Source organism: Stylophora pistillata, chromosome 13 (assembly GCF_964205215.1).
Source record: "Stylophora pistillata chromosome 13, jaStyPist1.2, whole genome shotgun sequence".
Taxonomy (NCBI): domain Eukaryota; kingdom Metazoa; phylum Cnidaria; class Anthozoa; order Scleractinia; family Pocilloporidae; genus Stylophora; species Stylophora pistillata.
The window spans coordinates 19,616,764-19,638,256 of NC_142531.1; the positions used below are offsets into that span (position 1 = coordinate 19,616,764).

The window sequence follows — 21,493 nt, forward strand, 5'->3', positions numbered from 1 at the left end:
GGAGTGTAGCTGGATAATAAAGGAAAGTATCCCCTTTCAGAATATCTCTTGACTACTGCACAAATAATCGTTGTCAGTTGCACAGAAAATGTACAGAGGACAGTATAGAGAATATGCATGCATTAAGGTGGAAAGGGTTTCTAAACATCTAACGATTTACTGTGTAGTACTATATTATGTAGTAAACAGGTGATGGACTGGGAAATAAATAAACTTACTGCTAATGGGTGTTGTTTTGATGTAACGCTTAACCCTATAAACTAATTGAAAGGAAATGTGAAGCAGCTGAGCGGGGCAATTACACGTTTCATCTCAATAAGGAAAGAATCGTTAAGAGGTCAGTCCATTCATAAGGTCTCTCCTACAAGTCTGGTGGCTTTATATGTAGATAGAAGACTGTAAAATCTCAAGGGTCATTGAGCATCCACGCGATCATGCATCGTTTCAAGATGACCTAAATAACCTGGTTTCTTGGAGTCGACTAACTCATATGAGCTTCAATACCAAGAAATGCAAGTTAATGCGGATTACCAAGAATCGCTCCCCTATTTTTGCTCCTCTACAACTGGGTGGTACCACCCTTGACGTTACAGCTGAATTTTCAGATATTTGCTTGCTAACTAACCACAACCTGTCCTAGAACTCTCGCATAGATAAGAGTTCCAGTAAGGCGAACAAAGTGCTTGGTTTCATAAGAAGGAATTGCCGAGATTTGAAGGATGTTTCAACACTAAGAACTCTATATTGCGCTCTGGTTAGGTCACAGCTGAAATACGGGTCTGTTGTTTGGTCACCTTTCACTGCGAAGTATTACTAAATTGGAAAGAATACAGCGACGTGCAACAAAGTTCATTCTCAAATCTGATGATGACTATAAAGTTCGTATTTCTAAACTTAATTTACTGTCTCTAGAGCATAGACGATTTCTTTTTGATGTACTCTTTTTTTAAAAAGCTTTGAACGGATACATTAATTTAGATATTTCTACATAGAACGTTCCCAATTTTGATTATGTTGTCACCTCTAAGCTCTTTAATATCTATTGTTCTGTTAATAAGAGAGAAAAGCTGTTGAAGAATTTAAATGCTTACAAGTCCCCTGGGCCTGACGGTTTGTCGCCGCGCATCTTGAGGGAATGTGCATCGGCTCTCTTCCATCTATATGTGCATTAATCAATAAGTCCTTCGCTGTTGGCCAATTACTTAGCAAGTGGAAATGCGCCGATATAACACCTTTGTTCAAAAAGGGCAGTAAAAACTGCAGAAACAATTACCGTCAGATTTCACTAACATCGATCGTGTGTAAACTAGCAGAACAAACAGTAAAACACCGTATTATGGAGTTTTAGGGTGAAGCCAATATTTTCAACCCGAATCAACTTGCGTACATGAAAGGTCGCTCTACGGTTACACAGCTGTTATCCTGTTTTAACGACTGGGAAAAATCTCGTAACAAGAGAAATCCTACGGATGTACTTCTGTTAGACTCCTCCAAAGCGTTTGGCAGTGTTCCACACAGACGTCTGCTTCATAAATTAGAAAGACACGGTATTGACGGCCCTCTTCTCAATTGGTTTCAAAGCTTCAGTTTTAATTGGTCGGTCGCAACGTGTTGTTTTGCGCGGCAGCTATTCGTCATGGACTCAGGTAAAATCAGGCGTACCTCAGGGAACAATTTTAGGGCCCATCTTGTTCATAATGTACGTCAATGATATATCAACTGGAGTATCTTCCGCTGTGAAATTGTACGCCGACGACACTAAACTCTGTAGGGAGATAGTAAACATTCCTGAGGATACGTATGTGCTACAATCTGACTTGTTTGGACTCACTGAATGGTGTAAAACCTGGCAGTTGAAATTTAATCCCGATAAATGTGAAACAATGAGAATAACGCACAAACAAGATAAGTCGAAAGGGAGCTATACACTTGATCCAAACGGTGAAATTCTAAAGAGTGTGAAAAATATCAAAGATCTCGGTATTACAATATCGTTCGATCTATCATGGAGTGATCATATTCACGTGGTGATAAACAAAGCCAACAAAGTCCTTGGGGTAATTAAGCGCGTGCTTGGGTCTAATAGCGTAAGTGAATTCTTTTTGCTATACAAATCTTTAGTAAGGCCGATACTAGAATATGCGGTTCCAGTGTGGTGTCCCTTTCTGGTAAAAGACATTGTTTTGCTGGAAAAAGTCCAGAGAAGAGCGTCGAGACTGGCTCTTGGCCAAAAGAGAGGCGAAATGGACTACGAGGAACGTTCCTCCATTTTAAAGTGGTCACCAATAATTAGAGAATCGAAGACTGTATTTTTCTCTGATCGAATGTTATAAATGTATATTTTCTCTCAGTAATCTCGAATTCCAAGACTTTTTCCAGTTAGCGTCAAAGCGAACAAGAAGTAATCTTAATTACAAGCTGAGGTTTCAAGCATCCAGTTGTAACTGTTACTGTCGTATTATTTCAGAGCATTTTGAGCAGAAAACATTATGCTTTTCGCCTTCTCTTTCATTTGACTTTTTAACCTTATTCGTAAACATTAAGGTCAGCTCAAGTTAATCTCAGTGCGCTGGACTCTGGGTCGGTTGGCCGGGTTCAAGTCCTGGCTAGGGCATGACGTTATGTCCTTAAGCAAGACGCTTCACTCACATTGCTTCGTCTTCTCGGATAAGACGTAAAGCCGTAGGTCCAGTCTCGTGCAGGGTTAGGGGTAGGGGACGTAAATTTCCCCTGCACGAGATTACTGTGTAGTGGATTTCCTCCCCGGGGTGTGATGGGTGGGAAAATGAGATCGCTACATGGACTGAAACGGCTGCCAGAGGCGCCTGATAAAAATGCTGACGTCCGATCTCAACCTTACAATACTGTGAAGCGCGACTGAATATATCCACATAGAAGTCTGCGCTATATAAATGTAAAAATGTAAAATGTAAATGTATCTCGTATCTTTTGTACCCCCTCGTTGAATTACGCTTTCTTCGGGCTCATAAATTAGCCTGAAAATAATAAAAATGTCTTCATGAAAATACAGGAGGTCTTTTGGAATTTGCTGTGAATACAAATTAGGGCAGACTTGCCACAGTGTCTTCTCGGTCACCGACAAGGCACACAGCAAAGATTTGCACAAGCATTTCATCGAAACTAGTACACTTTGCATAGACATCAATCAGTACACCTCTCGTTCACAAATTTGTACTTTGTGAAGCGGACGTGACTGAAACGTTCTGGACATATTGGATTCGTGAACACAGAGAGGCACACCTCTTTAGACCGCTTGCAAACAGATTATAATAATAATAATAATAATAATAATAATAATGATAATAATAATAAACAATCTTTAAGGAGGAAGCGCCCGTCACGTAAATACGTGGTTTTCAGGGAGGTCTTCCGTAAAAATAAAAAGTATTAAAAGCTAAAATAAGAAATACAATTGTTACAGATCTAAAACGGCGTATATCTAAAGTTTAACCATCATTTAAAGTATTTAACCATTAAGAATCTTGTAAGGTTTTCCTTAAAAATTGTGCATGGCATTGGCCTTCTTAAAAATACTGGGAAGGACATCCAGTCATTTGTAAAACGGAAGTAGGACACCCTCTTTCCGCATTCCGTTTTAGGTTTAAAGGCTGATAGTTTCGAAAGAAACTGTTTGGGGCTACGTCGGTGGGAGTAACGAAATAATCTGGATATATCAACAAAGTTGAAATGGTAAATTGGCCTCCGTAACGGTTACAAAAGCTGACGTTTCGAGCGTTAGCCCTTCGTCGGAGCGTTTTAGGTTTAGGCAGTCTAGGTAAGTAGCCATTTCTAGTGTTGTAGCCATGCGAACTTCTCAATGTCGATTTAAAACTTTCAAAATGTTGCGGAATGTCTCCTTTGATTGCATTTTCTACGGCCAGTCGAGGATCCAGATCCATTCCCGACTTCTGGATATGTTCCAAGTTAGAAGCAACTGTAAGGACAGCCTCACAAGCTCTTACGCCATAGGTATCGTACTCGCCGTGCTCTATTTCCAACTTCATGACGCCATCTACCAATAAAGCGCCACCTTGTAGGCCCACCAGACCAGCCGCATCGAATGCCTGGAGAACCGTCAAGGAATGGTCTGACACAGCAGATTGCACTCGTCGGTCTAGTGCATTCATGAGGTCAGATGCAACACGTTTGTGATCTGCTTTAATGTCGCTTTCTTCTCGCAGTTTCCACGTAAACCGACCTCCAGTGACTCGTTTTTCCTCGTCTTTTGTGACAAGCCGGCCTTTCAATAGCTCCACTCCTTTCTACTTTCCACCAGGCCTCAACGTGTCTTCAGCTTTCTTTCATCACGGGAAATGCACTGTATCACCACTAGCAACTTCTGATAGCTTTGCTTTATTACCCTTGGCCACCAGAGTTTCAACTTCCACACAAGAGTGTCAAGCGACTGGACACGTAGAATTAGATCAACAACAGGCTCATGATATCCAAGCAGGCCGGCAAATCAACGACAAAGTCTTATCCGGCAATCATGTACTGGAGCTCTTCCTCTTCATTTCGATTTGGATACAACGCTTCAAATGCTTTCCAGAACGATCCATAGCTTTGCTCAATTTTACACCACTTTTCATAGGAGGAACTGGCAAATCGCTGACCTACATACGCTATCAGTCTCCGAGCTGTTTCATCTACTAGCTGAAGGAAGGCAAAACCTTTCTCATTGGCCAAAATGGTATTGAAGACGTTGCATCTTTTCAGAAACGTTTGGAAGAAGATGCCACCAGGTTAATTGGAATCCTTGACTTCAGACACCCCCGAAATTCAAGATGTGAGCAACATCCCCTGTCACTGGTAAGGCCAGGTGATCCTCCCGAGTTTCGACGATGTTTACTGCCTCTAAGAGCTTTCTGTGAAGCCCACTTGCCCGGCATGGACCATCTACTGTAACGCTATACAATCTTGAAAGCACCTCTTTTGAAAAATGGTTTTCAATTGATTTGATAAGAAGCTCTGCTAGCACCTCGTATGACGCTTGTTCAAGCTCTGAGTAAATCCCGGGGGAAGCGACAGGAATCGGACAGGGAACGCCGGTTTCATCACGGGCAACGACAAGTCTGACCTGATTTGTTGTTCGGGATGGCGTACCTTTATCCACCGTAACCCATATGTGAGGTGGCAGTTGGGTCGAGGGTAGAGGATGGTTTAGCCAAACATTGATTATCTTCCGTTGACTGTTTTCTCCAGACAATAGAGAATGTCGTTAAAGTTGTTGCGACTGTGACCAATCAACAACATTCGAGATGAGCGCTTTGATCTGTTGGAAACGCTGCAAGAACATCGTGAACAGTTGCTGAATGTTCGTGTTCCTCTAATAGTTACCACGGGGATAAGCGAGGAAGATTTGCAGACAATTTTGATGCAATACAGCGTCCTTAAAGATACCATCCTTTCTATGGTAGAGAACTTGGATACCTTGGAGTAATATATCATGCGTGGGGATGATGACGAGGATGAAGCTGTTGAGAAATAACTTCCACAACAAAAAACGGCTCTTTTAGAAGCGACAACGTAAAAGAAAGTCTTGATCAATAGTTTGCATTTTCTTAAACCCTTTATTTTTGCAGGGGGGTGGGGATTCTAGGTTGTACGACTGTTTTGGTCACTGGTCAGTACCTTGTTCTGGAAAATACAAGTACGGAATATTATACACTCAGGACAGCAAGTTCTAGTGTTTCTTCCAATCAAGGGCTAGCGAGCTGCGAGCGTTCACTGAAAATCAGCGAAAAGCAATAATCCACTGCCCACATTGAAAAAGAGTGGAAACACAGGGCGCGAGTAAGCGCGCGTTCAGTTATAGTATCGTTTGGGTACCCGCAAGAAGTTAAAAACAAATGCGTGTGCACTGTGCGCGCATGCCTTCGAAAGCGCAGGTATTAGAGCGGTTACTTGTCAATGCTCGCTGGATACAATTATTGTACTGTGACAGACGTTCTGCAAAGATTTATGCACTGAAAAAGATCATACATTTCTTTATTTATTTATTTATTGGCCACAGCCGCCACAGGTCAAGTGGCCTTTCGTGGCTACGCCAGGTTAGTGAGGGTGCGCCAGTTACTCCAAGTATTGCCTTCATCATTCGCTTCAGTGCGCCAACATCTTGTCGATCGCACGCCGGTACGCCGAAAAATTTTAGAACCCACGCCGAAGATCTTCGGCGTAACCTGAACTAAATGCACCCTGGGCTGTCAGAAGTGTTTCTATAACCTTGTGGTTTGGCACTTTTGGAGCAGAGCTTCATATCACTCGAAACACATGGTGCCTTTGAATCAGAGGTTCGTAAAAAAAAAAATAGGAATGTAATTGTGAGTTCTGCTGCCAGAGCCTTGCTTGAATCAAATTTAGATATTATTTTCATTAAAATTTTCAAAAAAGTAATGTATTGGCAGCGGTTGAATTCGAACCCACGCCATCGAAATGACGGGTGCCTTAAACCAGCGCCTTAGACCACTCGGCCACGCTACCGTCTACACATTAAAATAGATGACACCTTTGTTTAAGACATGACTTGGCTTACACTTTGTCCTTATTTTCTTTTTTCTACGGTCGGTGGACAAAGTTCTCATGGTGGTACGTGAAGAACCACTGCTAGAGTTTCACTGTAAGCAAATGGACCATTTCGTTGGCCTTCACTTTTCAAACAATTTCCACTTTGCGCTGATGATACACCTTGTGAAGGGTATAGCACTGTTTCTTTAATTACAATTTTTCTAAAATTTGTTGGCGTGTTTGATTTGCTATTGTGTCAGTAGAAGGAGGGCTCTTTTACATGTGTCAACTTGTGCCCAGGATTAGTAATGTTTTCCAAAACTGAGGAACTTAATGAAAGCAGTAACACGAACGCTATGCCTTACAGTTACTGGTCAGTTAAAACTGGTGAAATAGTTTTTATCCACTGAATCTGTTTTCTGCTTATTTATTGTTGGAGTATATCATCCCCAGGCCACCTCTTCGGCTCGTATTCGCATCCTGAACTTGATGTATAACATCACTAGCAAACGGAAGACAAAGCAGGTATGGAGTGGAAAAGGCTAATTGCAACTTAATGTCGAAAACAAACTGGGATTGCAGTAGATTTTTCTTCATTTGCTCTGTGAGTGGTATGAGGAATTCATGCCACCCTTTCAACTAAGGAGATGCCGGAAAATTTAGTTGTTACAATAATCGTAGAAATTCTCACGCGCTTATTGGTCGAGAACCATTGTCAATAAGGTTACGAATCATACAAATGACGTGTCGTGTCACGCAATGCGTGCGCGCGTGATTTTCCGAAAACTTAAGTAAAATCATACTTTTATTGTAAAAAACAAATTGACGTCAATTTTTTAACTAATCACATCTTGGTCACGTGTGTCTTCCCGCGCTTCTTAAAGTTTGTTTGTTTTAACTTTGAGTTCCCATTTACTCCTTGTGACATATTCCTTAGCTCTAATTGGCTTGTTGTTTTTACGAAACGCGCCTCGTTTTGCTGCGTTACCCTCTACATCTCAACATCCGAGTGCATATTCTCCATACTGTCCGGTTTAATCTTCTTAATCTCCTTTGGAACTGAGAAAAAGATGTTTAAAGCACTTAGGAGCTTATTTAGTTGGCGATCATTTTTTAACTTCTCATGACCTCATTGTTTGATTCAGCTGTGATATAATATGGAGAAATTAGACGCTGGTAATTTTTAGGGGTTCTAAAGTCAATAGCTCTTCACTGTAATTTGTATCGTAACATGTAGGATGTCACTGCAGTCTGTTGAAATGACGCTTGATACAGTCAGCGTAAGGGAACTAATGGCATTTCAATTTCCTTGCAGTCGTGGTTCTTTTATTGTCAACAAAGAAAACCTGGCATATTTGGCTGGTAAGTTAAAGGACTGACAAATTACTTACTGCAGAGGAATGCCAATGTTAAACTTGGCAAAGTCGCCAAAGATTTCTGTTTCTTGATAAAACTCCCCCAAAGTTTCTATTTTCGACTTTGTAATCCGTTTTGTATTACTTCCTCCCCAGTTATCCTTTTTCATTCGGGGTTAATCATTGCTTCTTTTGTGTTTTTTTTCCTATCATACCGAACTAATATTTTCATTCCCATTCAAGCTTAAGTTCGTTTTGTTCTATGCAAAAGTTGTCTTGCAAAGGTTCTGTGAATTGCAAAAGTCCTGAAAACTTGGTAGAACTTATGTTCTTTTGAAATAAAACCTCGAATTACCTTGTCATAGAAAAAATAAAGGCATCTGAGCTGAAGGTAGTCCATGACGCGTATAGGCGCCTTTTTTTCGGGGGTGGGGAGAAGGGAAAACTACTCATTAGAAAGTTTAATCACATTTAGTTTTCTAACTTGACTACGGAAGATTGTTTGACTTTGATTCTTCGTAGCTTTGTTACCCGTATCTGAGGAAGTTCGCTCTAGCCTGCGCCTGGATGCCCAAAAAAGAGCCCGACAGCCCCACCCTGAATTTTCCAGGCAAACTTGACGGCTGTATCTCCGGAAGCGTAACGTCTTTGAATACGGAGCACCAAGTGTCCATAGTGATTACAGTTGATGACAGTACTAGTGACGAGGCCTTTGTTTGCCCCTCGGAATGTCGAAACATGCTCTTGGATCCAAGCATTGTGAACGACAATCAGACTCAAGCTTTGCTGTTGACCGCCCTGGTAAGGTTGTTTGGATAATTTCGGAATGACGTCCCTCGGGGTGAACTGAATTAGAACAACTTTCAATTGAGTTTCGAAAAGTGTTTCGGGATTGCTTTTGTTTTGCTTCATAGAAACGTTTAATCGATCGTCAGGAAACCGACATAACGAAATCACACAGACCAATCAGAACAGAGGTTATTTCATTATTGTTAAAGAAGGATTTGTTCAAATATTACTCGTTTTCCCGCTCTTTTGAGGTTTTGGACTGCGGGCATCGGTACTCTTTTTTTCATGCAGCGGCTATCTTGGTTTTGTTATGTTTTGAGCTCGAAATAAATTATTTTATGTTACGACTTGTTCTTGCTTATTCAATTATTCTGGTATCGATAACAATTATCGTTAGCCAATGAAAATTATAGATAAGTAGGAGGAGTAGTGCTATGTAGCCGTTTTCAATTGTGCGTCGAGTAGAATACAGTACTACTTTAGATTTGCTTTTCCCCATAAGATACCCAATCAAAAGGTGTCTTTATGGTACACCTCGAAAGTACGTGTGCCCTTACCGGAAAGTGCCCTTACCGGAAAGTGCCCTTACCGGAAAGTGCCCTTACCGGAGAGTACCCTTACCGGAAAGTGCCCTCACCGGAAAGTGCCCTTACCGGAGAGTGCCCTTACCGGAAAGTGCCCTTACCGGAAAGTACCCTTACCGGAAAGTGCCCTCACCGGAAAGTGCCCTTACCGGAGAGGGCCCTTACCGGAAAGTGCCTTTACCGGAGAGTGCCCTTACCGGAAAGTGCCCTTACTGGAAAGTACCCTTACCGGAAAGTGCCCTCACCGGAAAGTGCCCTTACCGGAGAGGGCCCTTACCGGAAAGTGCCTTTACCGGAGAGTGCCCTTACCGGAAAGTGCCCTTACTGGAAAGTACCCTTACCGGAAAGTGCCCTTACCGGAAAGTACCCTTACCGGAAAGTGCCCTTACCGGAAAGTACCCTTACCGGAAAGTGTTAGTTGTTTAGTTCTCTTCGTTCGTCTCGGCCTCGGCCAGAGAACGCCATCTGTTGTCATGGGCCAAGCTGCCTCCATCTCCATCCTCCGTCCCTCACCTCCCTTTCTACGGTTCTCTTCCAAGTTTCCTTGGAACGGCCTCTCTTTCGTCGGCCGTTGGAAGTCCATTGAAAGGTGACTGAGCATGGCTGATGGTGGCATTCGGAAAGTGTGTACACAGAGTTTTTGTAGGAGGTCAAACGAGCTGTATGTGTGGGCGAGTTTCCGCTAACAGAGAGACCCTAGTTTTATTGATTCAAGTTGTTGGTTTCTTGATAGGGAATGCTGCTTGAGCACGTCACTGGAGATGTAGAGTCACGGTATTTGTACCAGGTATTAGCGGAGGTTAGCTTGGTATTCCCTGGAGTTTTCCCTGTCATGTGAGTACTCTAATTATTTAATAGTCTTTATCAGCTGCTCATATGCTTGTCTAAGGCACTCTGGAACGTCGCTAACCCTTTATTTTCATACTTGTAATTTTACGATACTGGAGCGTTTCCCAGCGAATAAGTGATGAGAAGGACATCTTGATATAACACCAAGTTTTCTACACTAATTCAAAAGGCGTTCCAAGCTGGCGAGCGATGTGAGTGCACAGGAGGTCCGCGAAAAGTTTTATTAGGGTCAGATCCCTCACAGACCTCGCGCATGCTTTACCGGCCACCCATGCCGCAACCATGATGAAAGCTTGCTCGCAGGCTCCAATCATCAGCTTTCCAAAATTAGCTACTGCTTGTTATCTACGAACTGTTTCATTTGCCCGCTAGCGAGTCTGGAAATTAAAAACTAGTTACCTAGTTTATTTTTTGTTTTTGATAGAGCAGTTAATTGCCACCCCATATAATAGAGAAAAGAGAACCGTTCTAGCTAATTTTTTTTTGTTCTTGTGCAGTTATAATCTCTTAGACCCGGATCTATCCATTGTGCTCGGCCATTCTGATGATGTAGCCACTCTGAAAGCGATACAGACAATTGTCCATTCAATAAGCGCTGTGAAGCTAAACGGCGATCCTGTTATGAAGTCAAGCTATCTATCAAATTAGTGAAAATCAAAGTACAGCTGAACTGTATGCAATAACGTTTAATTTCCAGGTGATATGGAACTAAGAGGTACAAAAACAATTTCAATTATAGGTCATGAAGTATCTGTTTTTAATTTCAGGAATTTGTTCTTCTCGCGTAAACATGATGGCCTCGTGTACGACTTTAATTCCTCGTGTTCCAAGTCGGAAAAGAAAACAAAGATTAATTTGTCTCCGTTTTTGCTATTTCAGCAGCGATTCAGCTCACAGTGTGTTTAAAATTAGCTTTGAAAATACTTGTAAGGGTCTTACAAGATGTAGTTCATTTCCAGTGATCTTGGAAACGAAAAAATGCGAATCTCCCTCGAGAATTCAAACCTCAGACCTTCACATTTCGCAGTCCTATGGTTTACCACCGAGACACAGAGAACTCTATGTTGAGCAAAGCAATTAGAAGGTTCACAGGAAAAAAAGGGTCCTGTATTCTGCTAGGATCGAGAGCTTTGTGCGGGTAAAAATTCATGTTATTAATTTTCGCAGGAGCAAAGCGGTCAGGCAGGTCGTGCGCAGCTCTTTGTAAAGTTCTTGGAAGCTGTAGTAGCGGTGTTGGTGTGCCCCTGACCGATCAAAAAACACAGCGTTCAGATTCTGTGGCGTCTGTCAAACCAATACTTCTCAGCTCTAGCACTGAGGACCTGAGGGTGGCGTCTTCCTCGTCTTCTCTGTCTTCTTCCCTTAGTTCTCTGTCTGGTGCTGCACCCGGTAAGCACCTTTTTATTCCGTTGCCGTTCAAGCGCTCATCCTCGTCATGCCGGGCGAAAAAGGCCGATAAGGAATCCCCGAAATTCCGACGGAACTGGTCCACCAGGGGAACACGAAGTCCCTCCACTGGGAAAGTTATGAAGTGATTAGTTTGTCAAAAATCTGTGGGGTGTTACGGGCCAAGGTGCGAGACAGGGGATCCATATCATCGAGGGAACATTTCTCGATTGATTATCAAGTTCTGGCAACAAATACTAAACGACGAGTGTTAAGGAGAATTTGCATATTGGCTTAAGGCCTGAAAACGAGTTTGAAAGAGTTGGCTGGATATACCATGAGCCCTGTTCGACTCGGATTCATTTGTCTTGCAAGCCGCAGTTCTACGTGGACTCCTCCTTCCAAGAGGTTTAATTTTCATCCTGACATTACGCAGGAGTAACTGAGGGAAACCAAACACTACACTTAAAATGCATTTTTGGCTCGCTTTGAGTTTTCTACCTTATTGATACTAACTTCTGCATGACTTCATTTTGCTATTTCAGAAAAATCACGAGATCGAGTTCCCTCGAAATATCGGTTGACGCAAAAAATAGCAACGCAAAATTTTATGTCCTGTTACAAAATAATTTTCAAGTCCTTACTTCACTGAGCATACGGTCCACAATTTGTGTCACAAGCACAGTCAATTTCTTTAAACGGGCCTTTAGGAGGTCGACTGTTGTTCGTGGTCAAAAACGATCATTTTGTTCTTACTGTTCAGTATAGTGTTTTTGTGGGCACAGTTAAAAGCCGTGGGAAACTAAAACGATAGTATCGAATTCTCGCTTTTCTCCAAAACTAGTTCCATTAACCACCACTTTTTGCCCAATTTTTCGCAAAATTTTACTCTCGCATATTCCATTTTTAGCGAGAAAATGAGTGACTGCGAAAAATTGGTAGCTTTTCCGTTCATTGATTTTTGTCTAATGCGACATTTCTCAGAACTTGAGAGTTCTGTTTACTCAAGAGTTCAATTCAAAACTGACCGCTGTACTGGTATGGCGTTGTTGAAGTAGATAACTCTTGGAGCATTGGTTGCCATACCCATTCCGACTTAGTTACTCTCCGATTTCCAGAGAAGATTACTCGACACAACGACACGACATCACCATTACATAATTCCGCGCGCTCTATCTCTTTCATTCCCACGGGTAATTCGCCTGTTACACCTCGTAACAATCTCTCTTTATTACCAAACAAATATGGTAAGGGGAATACAGCCGGAGAATCGGCTCCAGCATTAGCAGCAGATGAAGTAACTTATCTTGCAATTAAACCAATATTATGGAAGTGATTTTAAAGAAAATGACGAACCTGTCGTTCTCAGCTGAGATATTCTGGCGATATTCTCTGATGAGAATATCGCCAACCCCTTATACTCCCACGAGTGACCAAGACAGAATTTCTCCTAACAATATCCGTACAAGAGCGAGTAGAAAAGTGATGAGAATATACAAAAATACCAATTAGGGGATTTAGTTGATCCAATACCAAATTCACATTATAAGAATTGTATGGTAGAAAGAAAGGAGAATTGCTAATGAGATCTTGGGAGCGAGAGGCGGTTGACGCTATAATTTATTTGTAAATATTACAATCCCTTGGAATGCAAATGCCTTTATAAAACTGGCGCCACACTGGTTTGTGGAGGCGATATGAACGTGAAAGCGGATGAGACCTTGTTTTAGAAATTTTACTATCTTTAATTAGAGTTGTAAATAAAATCATTGAAATTTGCAACATTGTATTGTGTTTTATACAAAGCAGTTTTGTTTTTGTTCACGAGGGTATATATAATACGATGTGCGCGCACTGTCAAGGCTGGTTTTCATGAACTACGGAGTCAATTTTTTTTTAGTTTTGCTGGTGTGTACGTGCGCTTCTCACGGGCGACAGGAAGCATGCAAGCGTTTTGCGACCAGGTTTCCTAAATGTTGCAGCAGGCATGCTATCGTTATTCGCGCAAAAGAACCGGCCCTGGTTGCTAGAAGTTTGAGAAATGCTAGCCAGTGGATAAATCTGTATCCAGTGGAGAGCCAAGTACGTTTTGCTATCACTTGTCCGCTGGTTAGCGATTTATCCCTTGGTTAGCCTCATCCTCCCTTTATACAACTGGGTCCTGATGAAAAGAAGTAATTTGTATACCAAGGCCTGGTTGTTCAGAGAGCGGTTAACGCTATCCAACGGATAAATCCCTACCCGGCGGATAAGTGTTACTAAAACGTACTGCGCTATCAACCGGAGAAAGATTTATCTTGTGGATAGCGTTATGCAACCTTCTAACAACAGGGGCCAGAATGTGACTAACAGGTGAGACAATAGCCTAGTTCACCAGATATCTATTCAATATCTTGGAGACAGGTAACACAGACGTAGAAAAGAAACACCGACAAAATAAGACGCGCGCACTTAAAATCACAACGCATTGCCAAGTATGTTGCTATCAAACTTTATGTCACATTCACAAAATAACACGGCAATTGTTTTCCTTCCAGTTAAGGTTAATACTAAAATGGGAAACTGTTTTACGGCGATATTTTCAGACAAATCAGTAGAAAACGATACGAAAATGGACAAGAGGGTTGAAAGTGAAGAATCAGGTCAAATACCCTCTTGCAATCGATACGAAACCTGCTCCAAGTATTGTTTCGTTTCAGTCTGAACTGGAGTTTAGTGTAAGGGGTTCATTCGCTACGGTTGATTTCGACGGGGATGACGAATCCTCGTCGTCTGGGACATTCTTGTTTGATTCGGAAGATGAGTGTGAGGTCTCCCAACCACAATCCACCAATAAGATCACTGACATCGTTTTTTATGTGACCAATCAGAACACAAGAGATTGTAATCAATATCGTTTTTCCCGCGTTTTCAAATTCTGCATTTGTTCGTAGTTTCTTGATGGAGGGGGAAACGCCGAAGAAGGTTTTGCAAAGTGATCGTTGCTTTATTTGTTCCACTTCAGTTGAGAAAAAAGAAAAAATTTATGTCTTTGGAAAAAGTTCTTTTGATTTTCCTCCGATTATTAGCTCCTGTGTGGATGTGAACGTGAGCTGCTATTCAGCGACCAACGAGTTGTCAGTTTGTAAAGCTTGCTACCGACGATTGATGAAGTTCAAAAAGGCCTTTGATCATCTGGAAGAACTCAAAGATGAATTGAGGGGAATCTTCAAGGATCGCGAGCTTCCCAGAACGAAGCGCTTATTGAACGTTGAGAGCGATGGTGGAGAAATCCAAGCTTCGTGCCGTGGGAAAATGATGATTGGTCGAAATCCTGAATGGAATGCAGTTCGAATGTGAACAGCCTTTTCTGGGGGAGTTATTCGCCTGGCGTGACGACTCCGGAAATGGCTGCAAAGCAGTCTAATAGAGGAAGCAAGTCAGCTACTACGGAAGCACAAAACGAGCTCCTGATGATAGCAGGAACACCTCCCGCTACCAACTCATGGGATAGTGCTAGTACTTTAGTAGAGTCTCAAAAATCCAGCGCTAGTTGTAACGAAAATGATGTTTTCCAAACGCCTAAAGATCAGAGGATTGAAAAGAATTGTTCTACAGCACAGTCTTCCAGTTCTGCTTCTTCATGGAACAGTACATCCAACTGCAAATAATACGCCGTGAGGAAAAGCTCGGAGAGTGTATGCAACATGCAGGAAGGTGTAGGGTCGCGTGTGTGGTTCCGATTTAAAAATTACAAAATTACTCTGCAGTAAGAAACTGGTGCAAAGCCCTGGGGCCATTCACTTTGGGGTTAACTGAAATGTGCATAGGGGACAACTCGCATAGAGGATATTTGTCTGACGCTCGATACTCTTTCGCCTCTTAAAAGAAGCATTAAGAACGAAGCTTTTCCATAACTTTCTGAAACTATACATTTGAATGATGAGTTGCAACAAATTTTAATCTGATTATCAAAGAAAAATAGCATCCAATATATATTTCCTTAATTATTTCCCTTTGAGTTGTTTGTCCCCTTAGGTGTCTCCGTTGATGGCGTGTAAATGGTAGCGTGGCCGAGTGGTCTAAGGCGCTGGTTTTAGGCACCAGTCATTTCGATAGCGTGGGTTCGAATCCCACCGCTGCCAACGTAGTTGCACTTTTTACATAAGTTTTCTGTACCAATCGCATAACTTAGTGAAGGAAAACCAATGCATGCAATCGTTGATTACTACCGAGATTTTAAATATTAAGTTACTCTTACAAAGTTATTTCGTCTCTGTTCTAGACCATGTATCCCTCCGTTCAAGCGTCAATTTGGGGAAATGTGGGTAAAGTAACCGAGTTACTGGATACAGTCCTTGACTGCTTCATTAAGGTAGCTTATGACACTCTTTCTCTCTCTGTCTCTCTCTCTCTCTCTCTCTCTCTCTCTCTCTCTCTCTCTCTCTCTTCTTCTTCTTTTAAATTTTATGAATGAGGGATTGTATGGGTAAACGTTTTTGTCAGACTCCAATGATAAAGTCTCATAACTAGAGTTATTTATGCACGTACTAGTAAATAAACAAACTTGGTAACATAAAGATTTGGGAGGTTTTCGACAGATAGTCGTTGCGAAGTAGACATTTATGTTATTCGAAAACAAAAAGTCTCTTAAGTCTCTTTTGTAGCGACAAACGGTTCTGCCCACAAAAAAGCGTTGTTTGTCTTTGAACCCTAATTCTTGGAAACCGCAATACATATATTGCTCTAAATCATTCTGAATACTAGTTACACTTACCAGGCATGAAAAGTGGAAGCAACCAAAAGCAAACTGTCAAGGAACCTCAATTGCTTTTTATGATTTGCTTTTGGTCAACTCCAAATACTAAGTGGTAACATCTGGGTGCGTTTGTTTTTGGAGGGGGAGGGGGTGGGTGGTTGAAGAGGGGGGCTGGCGAGGAATTATCGATCAAGGTCCATTTCTGAGCAAATGCGTTCCTACCCCTCCCCTGATAAAACAACGGTCAACTGATAACAAGATAGGGTTGTCGATGGGTTAGCAAGGGGTAGGTGCGCAGTTTCTTAGACACTGATGTTGAACCTGAAAATGTAATTTCTGACGTTTGAGTGACATGGGAACGAATTAGTCAGAAATTAATATTCTGACGGCACGTTGAAGAGGTTCGAGTGGCATCGCGGTAGTTTCGGATTATTTAATCGTTTCGCGGGAAATTAAGTCATTCTAGGTCGGTCAGTCTTAGGTTTTACCACTTTCTTTTTTCTTGTTTAATGTAATTTTGTTTACAACTCTCTGTAAAATGTCACCACTTTCATTGAATTTTCTGTGTGATTAGTAGTGTATTCAGGTCTATTTTAATTACCCTTTCCTCGGGGTACAGTGCTGTTGCATTAGATGAGGAATACGTTTCCACATATTTTTTGGCCACTTCTAAAGAGTGGTTTTTTATAGTGGTTTTTCGTATCTGGCGTAGCATAGGCTATTTTGTATAACCCTTTAGTTTCAGTAAATACTTCCAGTACATTGTAGATTCTAGTAGGATGCGTATACTACAAGGCTGGCTGACTCATCCTAAATAAACTTTCACATTGAATATCTTGCCTGAGTGTAGTCGGAATTATACATTCTCTGCCTTTGTTGTACACTGAGGTCACGTTTCAAGCGTAAATGGTCCCAACATCTCTTGACTTTGTCTATCTTATTGGATATGTCTTAATGATTTTGTTATCTTTCAGGCCAGTGCCACAGGAGGGCTGGGTTCTGTAAAGGCAGAAGTGATGGCAGATACTGCAGTAGCTTTGGCGTCAGCTAAAATGCAAATTGTGTCACGCAAGGTCATTGGAAGGCTCGACACAGTAACGCATTCTCCTTCGGTGACTTGATTTGGTCATTGTAGATATGAAAACTCGACGTAAAATTCTCTAACTATTTGTCAGAACCGGCTTACTAGACTGTTCCATCCGTGAATAGAGCATGCTATTCTAATAGATGACGGAAATGGTTCTATCGATTTGGTAGAATTTGTCCCCTAGTTCCTTCCAAGCTGCAAACTGGGGGTCAAATTCAACTAAATCGCTCTGAGGATGACTCAGTTTCCTCGCCCTCACGTGGGCTACTCTAGGAAGAGGCCAGAGTTTTGACAACAAAATACTACAGATTTGACAACAGCCAATTTCAAAACTGCTACTCATTGAAAACGCATCAGACTGTGCAAGACGTACTCGTGTTCATAATTATAGAGTTGACCCCTGCTATCCGTTTACATTGGTTAAAGGAATTCTTTTTATTCAACCAGACCGTCTAAATGAAAAGATACCTTATAGGTAAAAATATTTAGGATTATTTTGTTATTGACTAGGGTTTGTCTCCAGAAGGCTAAGTATCCAGTTTCCTCAAACGCTTTATTTTCCACCCATATTGCCCTCAGCTAATCAGCAAGACCTTCATTTCTCCCACTGTCCGTCTTGAACAACACCTCATGTTGGACGATATTGCTATCTTGACAAGATATCTGCTTTTGCTTTCCTTCAACGACCGTCTTGACGGTAAGGAGCTTCTTTTGATAACAGTAGTTTGTCTTACATCCGTTCCCCAACACAAATAGGGCAATTCTCAATGGAATGTCAAAAGTAGTCCAGGAGTACATTGGTTTTTACTTTATACTACCCTGTGATTTTTTTTTTGAAAATTTAGGTAAAAATGTGTAGTTAGGTTGGCAGCGGCGAGATTCGAACTCACGCCATCGAAATGACTGGTGCCTTAAACCAGCGCCTTAGACCACTCAGCCACGCTACCATTTACACGCTGTTTGGTTAACATTTGAGGATAACAAAAAACAGCCTTTCTTTCTTTAAACAACCGTCTGTTTTTATTGTTTTATGCCACTTGATGAACAAATCGCTCTGATACCCTCGTTCTTTATTTGTTTATAGTTGCCGGTCATATCCCATACTTTTAATATATCAACAACGGTTGAAATGGTATATTGGCCATCGTTACGATTATAAAAGCTGACATTTCGAGCGTTAGCCGTTCGTCGGAGCGAATAGAGGAATTGTGGGTTGTGTGTGCTTTTAAAGGCAGAACATGGAGCTACGTGATTGGTGGGAACATGGCAACGAGAAAAGCACGAATAAATTAGTGGAATGAAAAGCGTTCGTTGACACCTGTGGGATTTAGACTGCCAGTTTGAAAGATGAGCTTTTGTTAAAGAGTTTTACGGCTTTCCGTGCTACCTAAGTGTAAGGAAAGACCGCAGATTGCCATATGTTGCTTAGAATGATTAGGTAAATTAAAATGTCAAGCGACTGGTTTCGATGTGTCCTTGTCATTCCTCTCCACGTCACGAAGGTGTTCTCGGAATCGGTCACCTAGTCTTCTGCCTGTTTCGCCGATGTAAATCTTTTTGCAATAAGTGCAAGTTATGCAATAGATTAGATGACCAACCAGGCACTTTTAAATGTGCTCGTGCACGATACAAAACGTGTCCTTTCATCCACAACACTGAGAAAATATCGGGACCCAAACGATCCTCCGCCAATGTAATCTATTGCATAACTTGCTGACTTATTGCAGAAAGATTTACATCGGCGAAACAGCAAAGAGATGACGAAAGTCGAGGAATTCATCAGCAAGAGTGCGTTACCTTGATTTGATACCAAATTCTCCTGAAGTGTGGCAATTTAAAGATAGACTTTTTTCCTTTTTTGTTTTTAACTGTATGCCATCTAATCATTTCACTCTCAACTACTGAAAGGCATCTCAAAAGTGAAGACACCAGATGTTAAGGCTTTTAAAGCAACCTACCAACGCAGGTACACGCTGAGAGACTGGGAAGGAGAATCACTGAGCATGACCGTCATAGAGACAGTTACTGACCTATTACTTGAAATAATGGAGGTAACTCATCATCTCATATCTTTTTACGAACGTAAATAAGACTCAACGTTTGGCCTTTTCAACTTCTTATAGAGTTTTAAATGGACATGTAAATGTGGGGGCTTATATCCAAGGGGGACATATGTGTGGGGGCTTATATTCGTGAGGGCTTATATCCATGGGGGCTTATATTCCTGGGGGTTTATATCCGTGGGGGCTTATGTCAGTGGAGGCTTATGTCAGTGGGGGCTTATGCCCGTGGGGGATTACGTCCGTAGCGGGGCTTATAATCTATGGGGAGCTTATATCCAAGGGGGCCCGGAATGAAAAAGTGTCGATTAAACGAGGTCAGATATTAAACACGAAGGCGCGGTATATAAGGAGGTCTTCCCTGGGAAGATCTAGGCTCATTTGTCACTCACCGTTGACGTATGCGGGTCAAATTTAAATGCTGCTAGACGAACAAAAGGAGCTAATGAGATATCTATTGTTTAGTTCCACCAGCATGGTGGTATGAGGTAACGTGCGAACCACCTACTTCGATCTCAAATTTACCGCCACAAATAAAGGCAGTTTCCATTGGAGAAAGGAAATACAAATCTCAAAAATTCTTGTATTGTGATGAAGACATAAAAAACAATTTTGAGGAATGCGCCCGCTGTTCACTGCTTTGGAGTAGCTGTAGCTCAAGCTGACTTGACTCTAAGAGTTCTACATCACACGAAGGTTGATTCACAAATGGTCCAGTGGGACCTAACGCTCCTTTTATAGCGCGCCTTCGTGTTTAAAGTAGTAGCAGCAAGTTCGTTGTTCTGAAAAAAAATTTTAACAATGTAGGCGTGGTTTTAGCACTCTTTCATTTCATAATAAATGAGCTACCTAACTCGTGAACCAATCACTGCAAGCGTTAATTCTGATCCAACATTTTTCATATTTTTTGTTTGTTATATTGAGTTGCTTGAAGGACATGACGGAATGTACATGGCTGTAGAAGTGGACAGAACTTGCTTCAAAGTAAGTGTGATTTTCATCAAGAAAGTTCAGCTGAGTCCTTTTCGGTTTAGCAGTTTTTAAAAGGCGCCCAGCCTTGTCCATGTGTGAATTTAAAAAGAAATTGAACTGGCAGCGGTGGGATTCGAACCCACGCCATTGAAATGACTGGTGCCTAAAACCAGCGCCTTAGACCACTCGGCCACGCTACCTCTTACACTATTGTTAAATACCATTAGTCAGACAGTTTGGTGGGGTACTCACCAGGGTGCATTCCGCATAGACCCCACGCCGAAGTTACGCCGAGGGCTTTGAAAATGTACGCTGAATAGGCCACAATTCTACGCCGTTGGTAGCATACTACGCCAATAATTGCCCCCAGGCCCAGATCTTTTGCCGCCGCGCCGCCGCTAAGAGAGGCGGGTAAGAGAAATCCTGGGGACTAGTTTGTTGAAGGGATGTCCATGCTCGCTATCAGGAGCAAAAACATTTACTTTTCATCTTTGTGTTCAGTGATGGTGCTTTATTTTATACAGCCATCGCTAGAAATCGAGGACATAAGAGCCGGCTAATATTGATTCAAGAACATTTTCGCTTATCGTTGACAATCGGAGCCGGCTAATATTGATTCAGGAACGTTTTCGCTTATCGTTGACAAGGAACTATGAATTTCCATTGTTATCAGTCATCACTTCGGTGCCCTATAATTTTAGAAACAATATTGTTCATAGAAACAGGTAATATTCAAGGTGTGCACCTTAATTTTCGCACAATTTGCATTGAATACATACACTATCGTGCTTCGCTTGAACAATTTTGCATTTGCTAACTTGTCAAGAAATATACATCTTTTAATCTTTGCGTTCCGGCTTTTAGCCTTTCACAGGTAAATGAGCTATAGGAACTATAGATCCACTTCACATGACTTAGTAGACAGAAGTTGGTAATTAGGTATACAGCGTAGACCAATAAATGTCCAAATTCCCGAAGCAAAGCAACCAATTGCTTGCCTTTTTATATAATTTGTCAATCTATGTTCTTAAATTTTAGGAATCGTCATGTCAAACGGATGACGATCTGCGTTGGCACAGAATACACACATATTGTCTTACTTATCTGCCAGAAAAGGACAGCGACCTGAATACGAATCTATTTGATCC

The 21,493-nt window shown here is 41.7% G+C and overlaps 1 protein-coding gene, 1 long non-coding RNA gene, 3 other non-coding genes and 1 pseudogene across 5 annotated transcripts; 3 read left to right on the forward strand and 3 right to left on the reverse strand.

The window, feature by feature from the left end:
• Positions 1-3,508: 3,508 nt before the first annotated feature.
• On the forward strand, positions 3,509-3,865 carry LOC148718033 (uncharacterized). The gene is made up of 2 exons (XR_015994503.1): positions 3,509-3,620; positions 3,782-3,865. It is a non-coding gene; the product is annotated as an uncharacterized LOC148718033 (long non-coding RNA).
• A 1-nt stretch (position 3,866) lies between these two features.
• On the reverse strand, positions 3,867-5,274 carry LOC148718034 (uncharacterized; annotated as a pseudogene).
• A 9,600-nt stretch (positions 5,275-14,874) lies between these two features.
• Positions 14,875-17,393, forward strand: LOC148718035 (neurofibromin-like). The gene is made up of 3 exons (XM_088742441.1): positions 14,875-14,994; positions 15,753-15,842; positions 17,201-17,393. Exons 1-3 carry the CDS (start codon positions 14,875-14,877, stop codon positions 17,345-17,347), a joined length of 357 nt encoding a protein of 118 aa, XP_088598567.1. The 3' UTR covers positions 17,348-17,393.
• Positions 15,531-15,612, forward strand: Trnal-uag (transfer RNA leucine (anticodon UAG)). The gene has a single exon. It is a non-coding gene; the product is annotated as a tRNA-Leu (tRNA).
• Positions 17,394-18,178: 785 nt separating the features above from the next.
• Trnal-aag (transfer RNA leucine (anticodon AAG)) lies at positions 18,179-18,260 on the reverse strand. Its single transcript has one exon. It is a non-coding gene; the product is annotated as a tRNA-Leu (tRNA).
• Positions 18,261-20,463: 2,203 nt separating this feature from the next.
• Trnal-uag (transfer RNA leucine (anticodon UAG)) lies at positions 20,464-20,545 on the reverse strand. Its single transcript has one exon. It is a non-coding gene; the product is annotated as a tRNA-Leu (tRNA).
• Between the last annotated feature and the right edge of the window lie 948 nt (positions 20,546-21,493).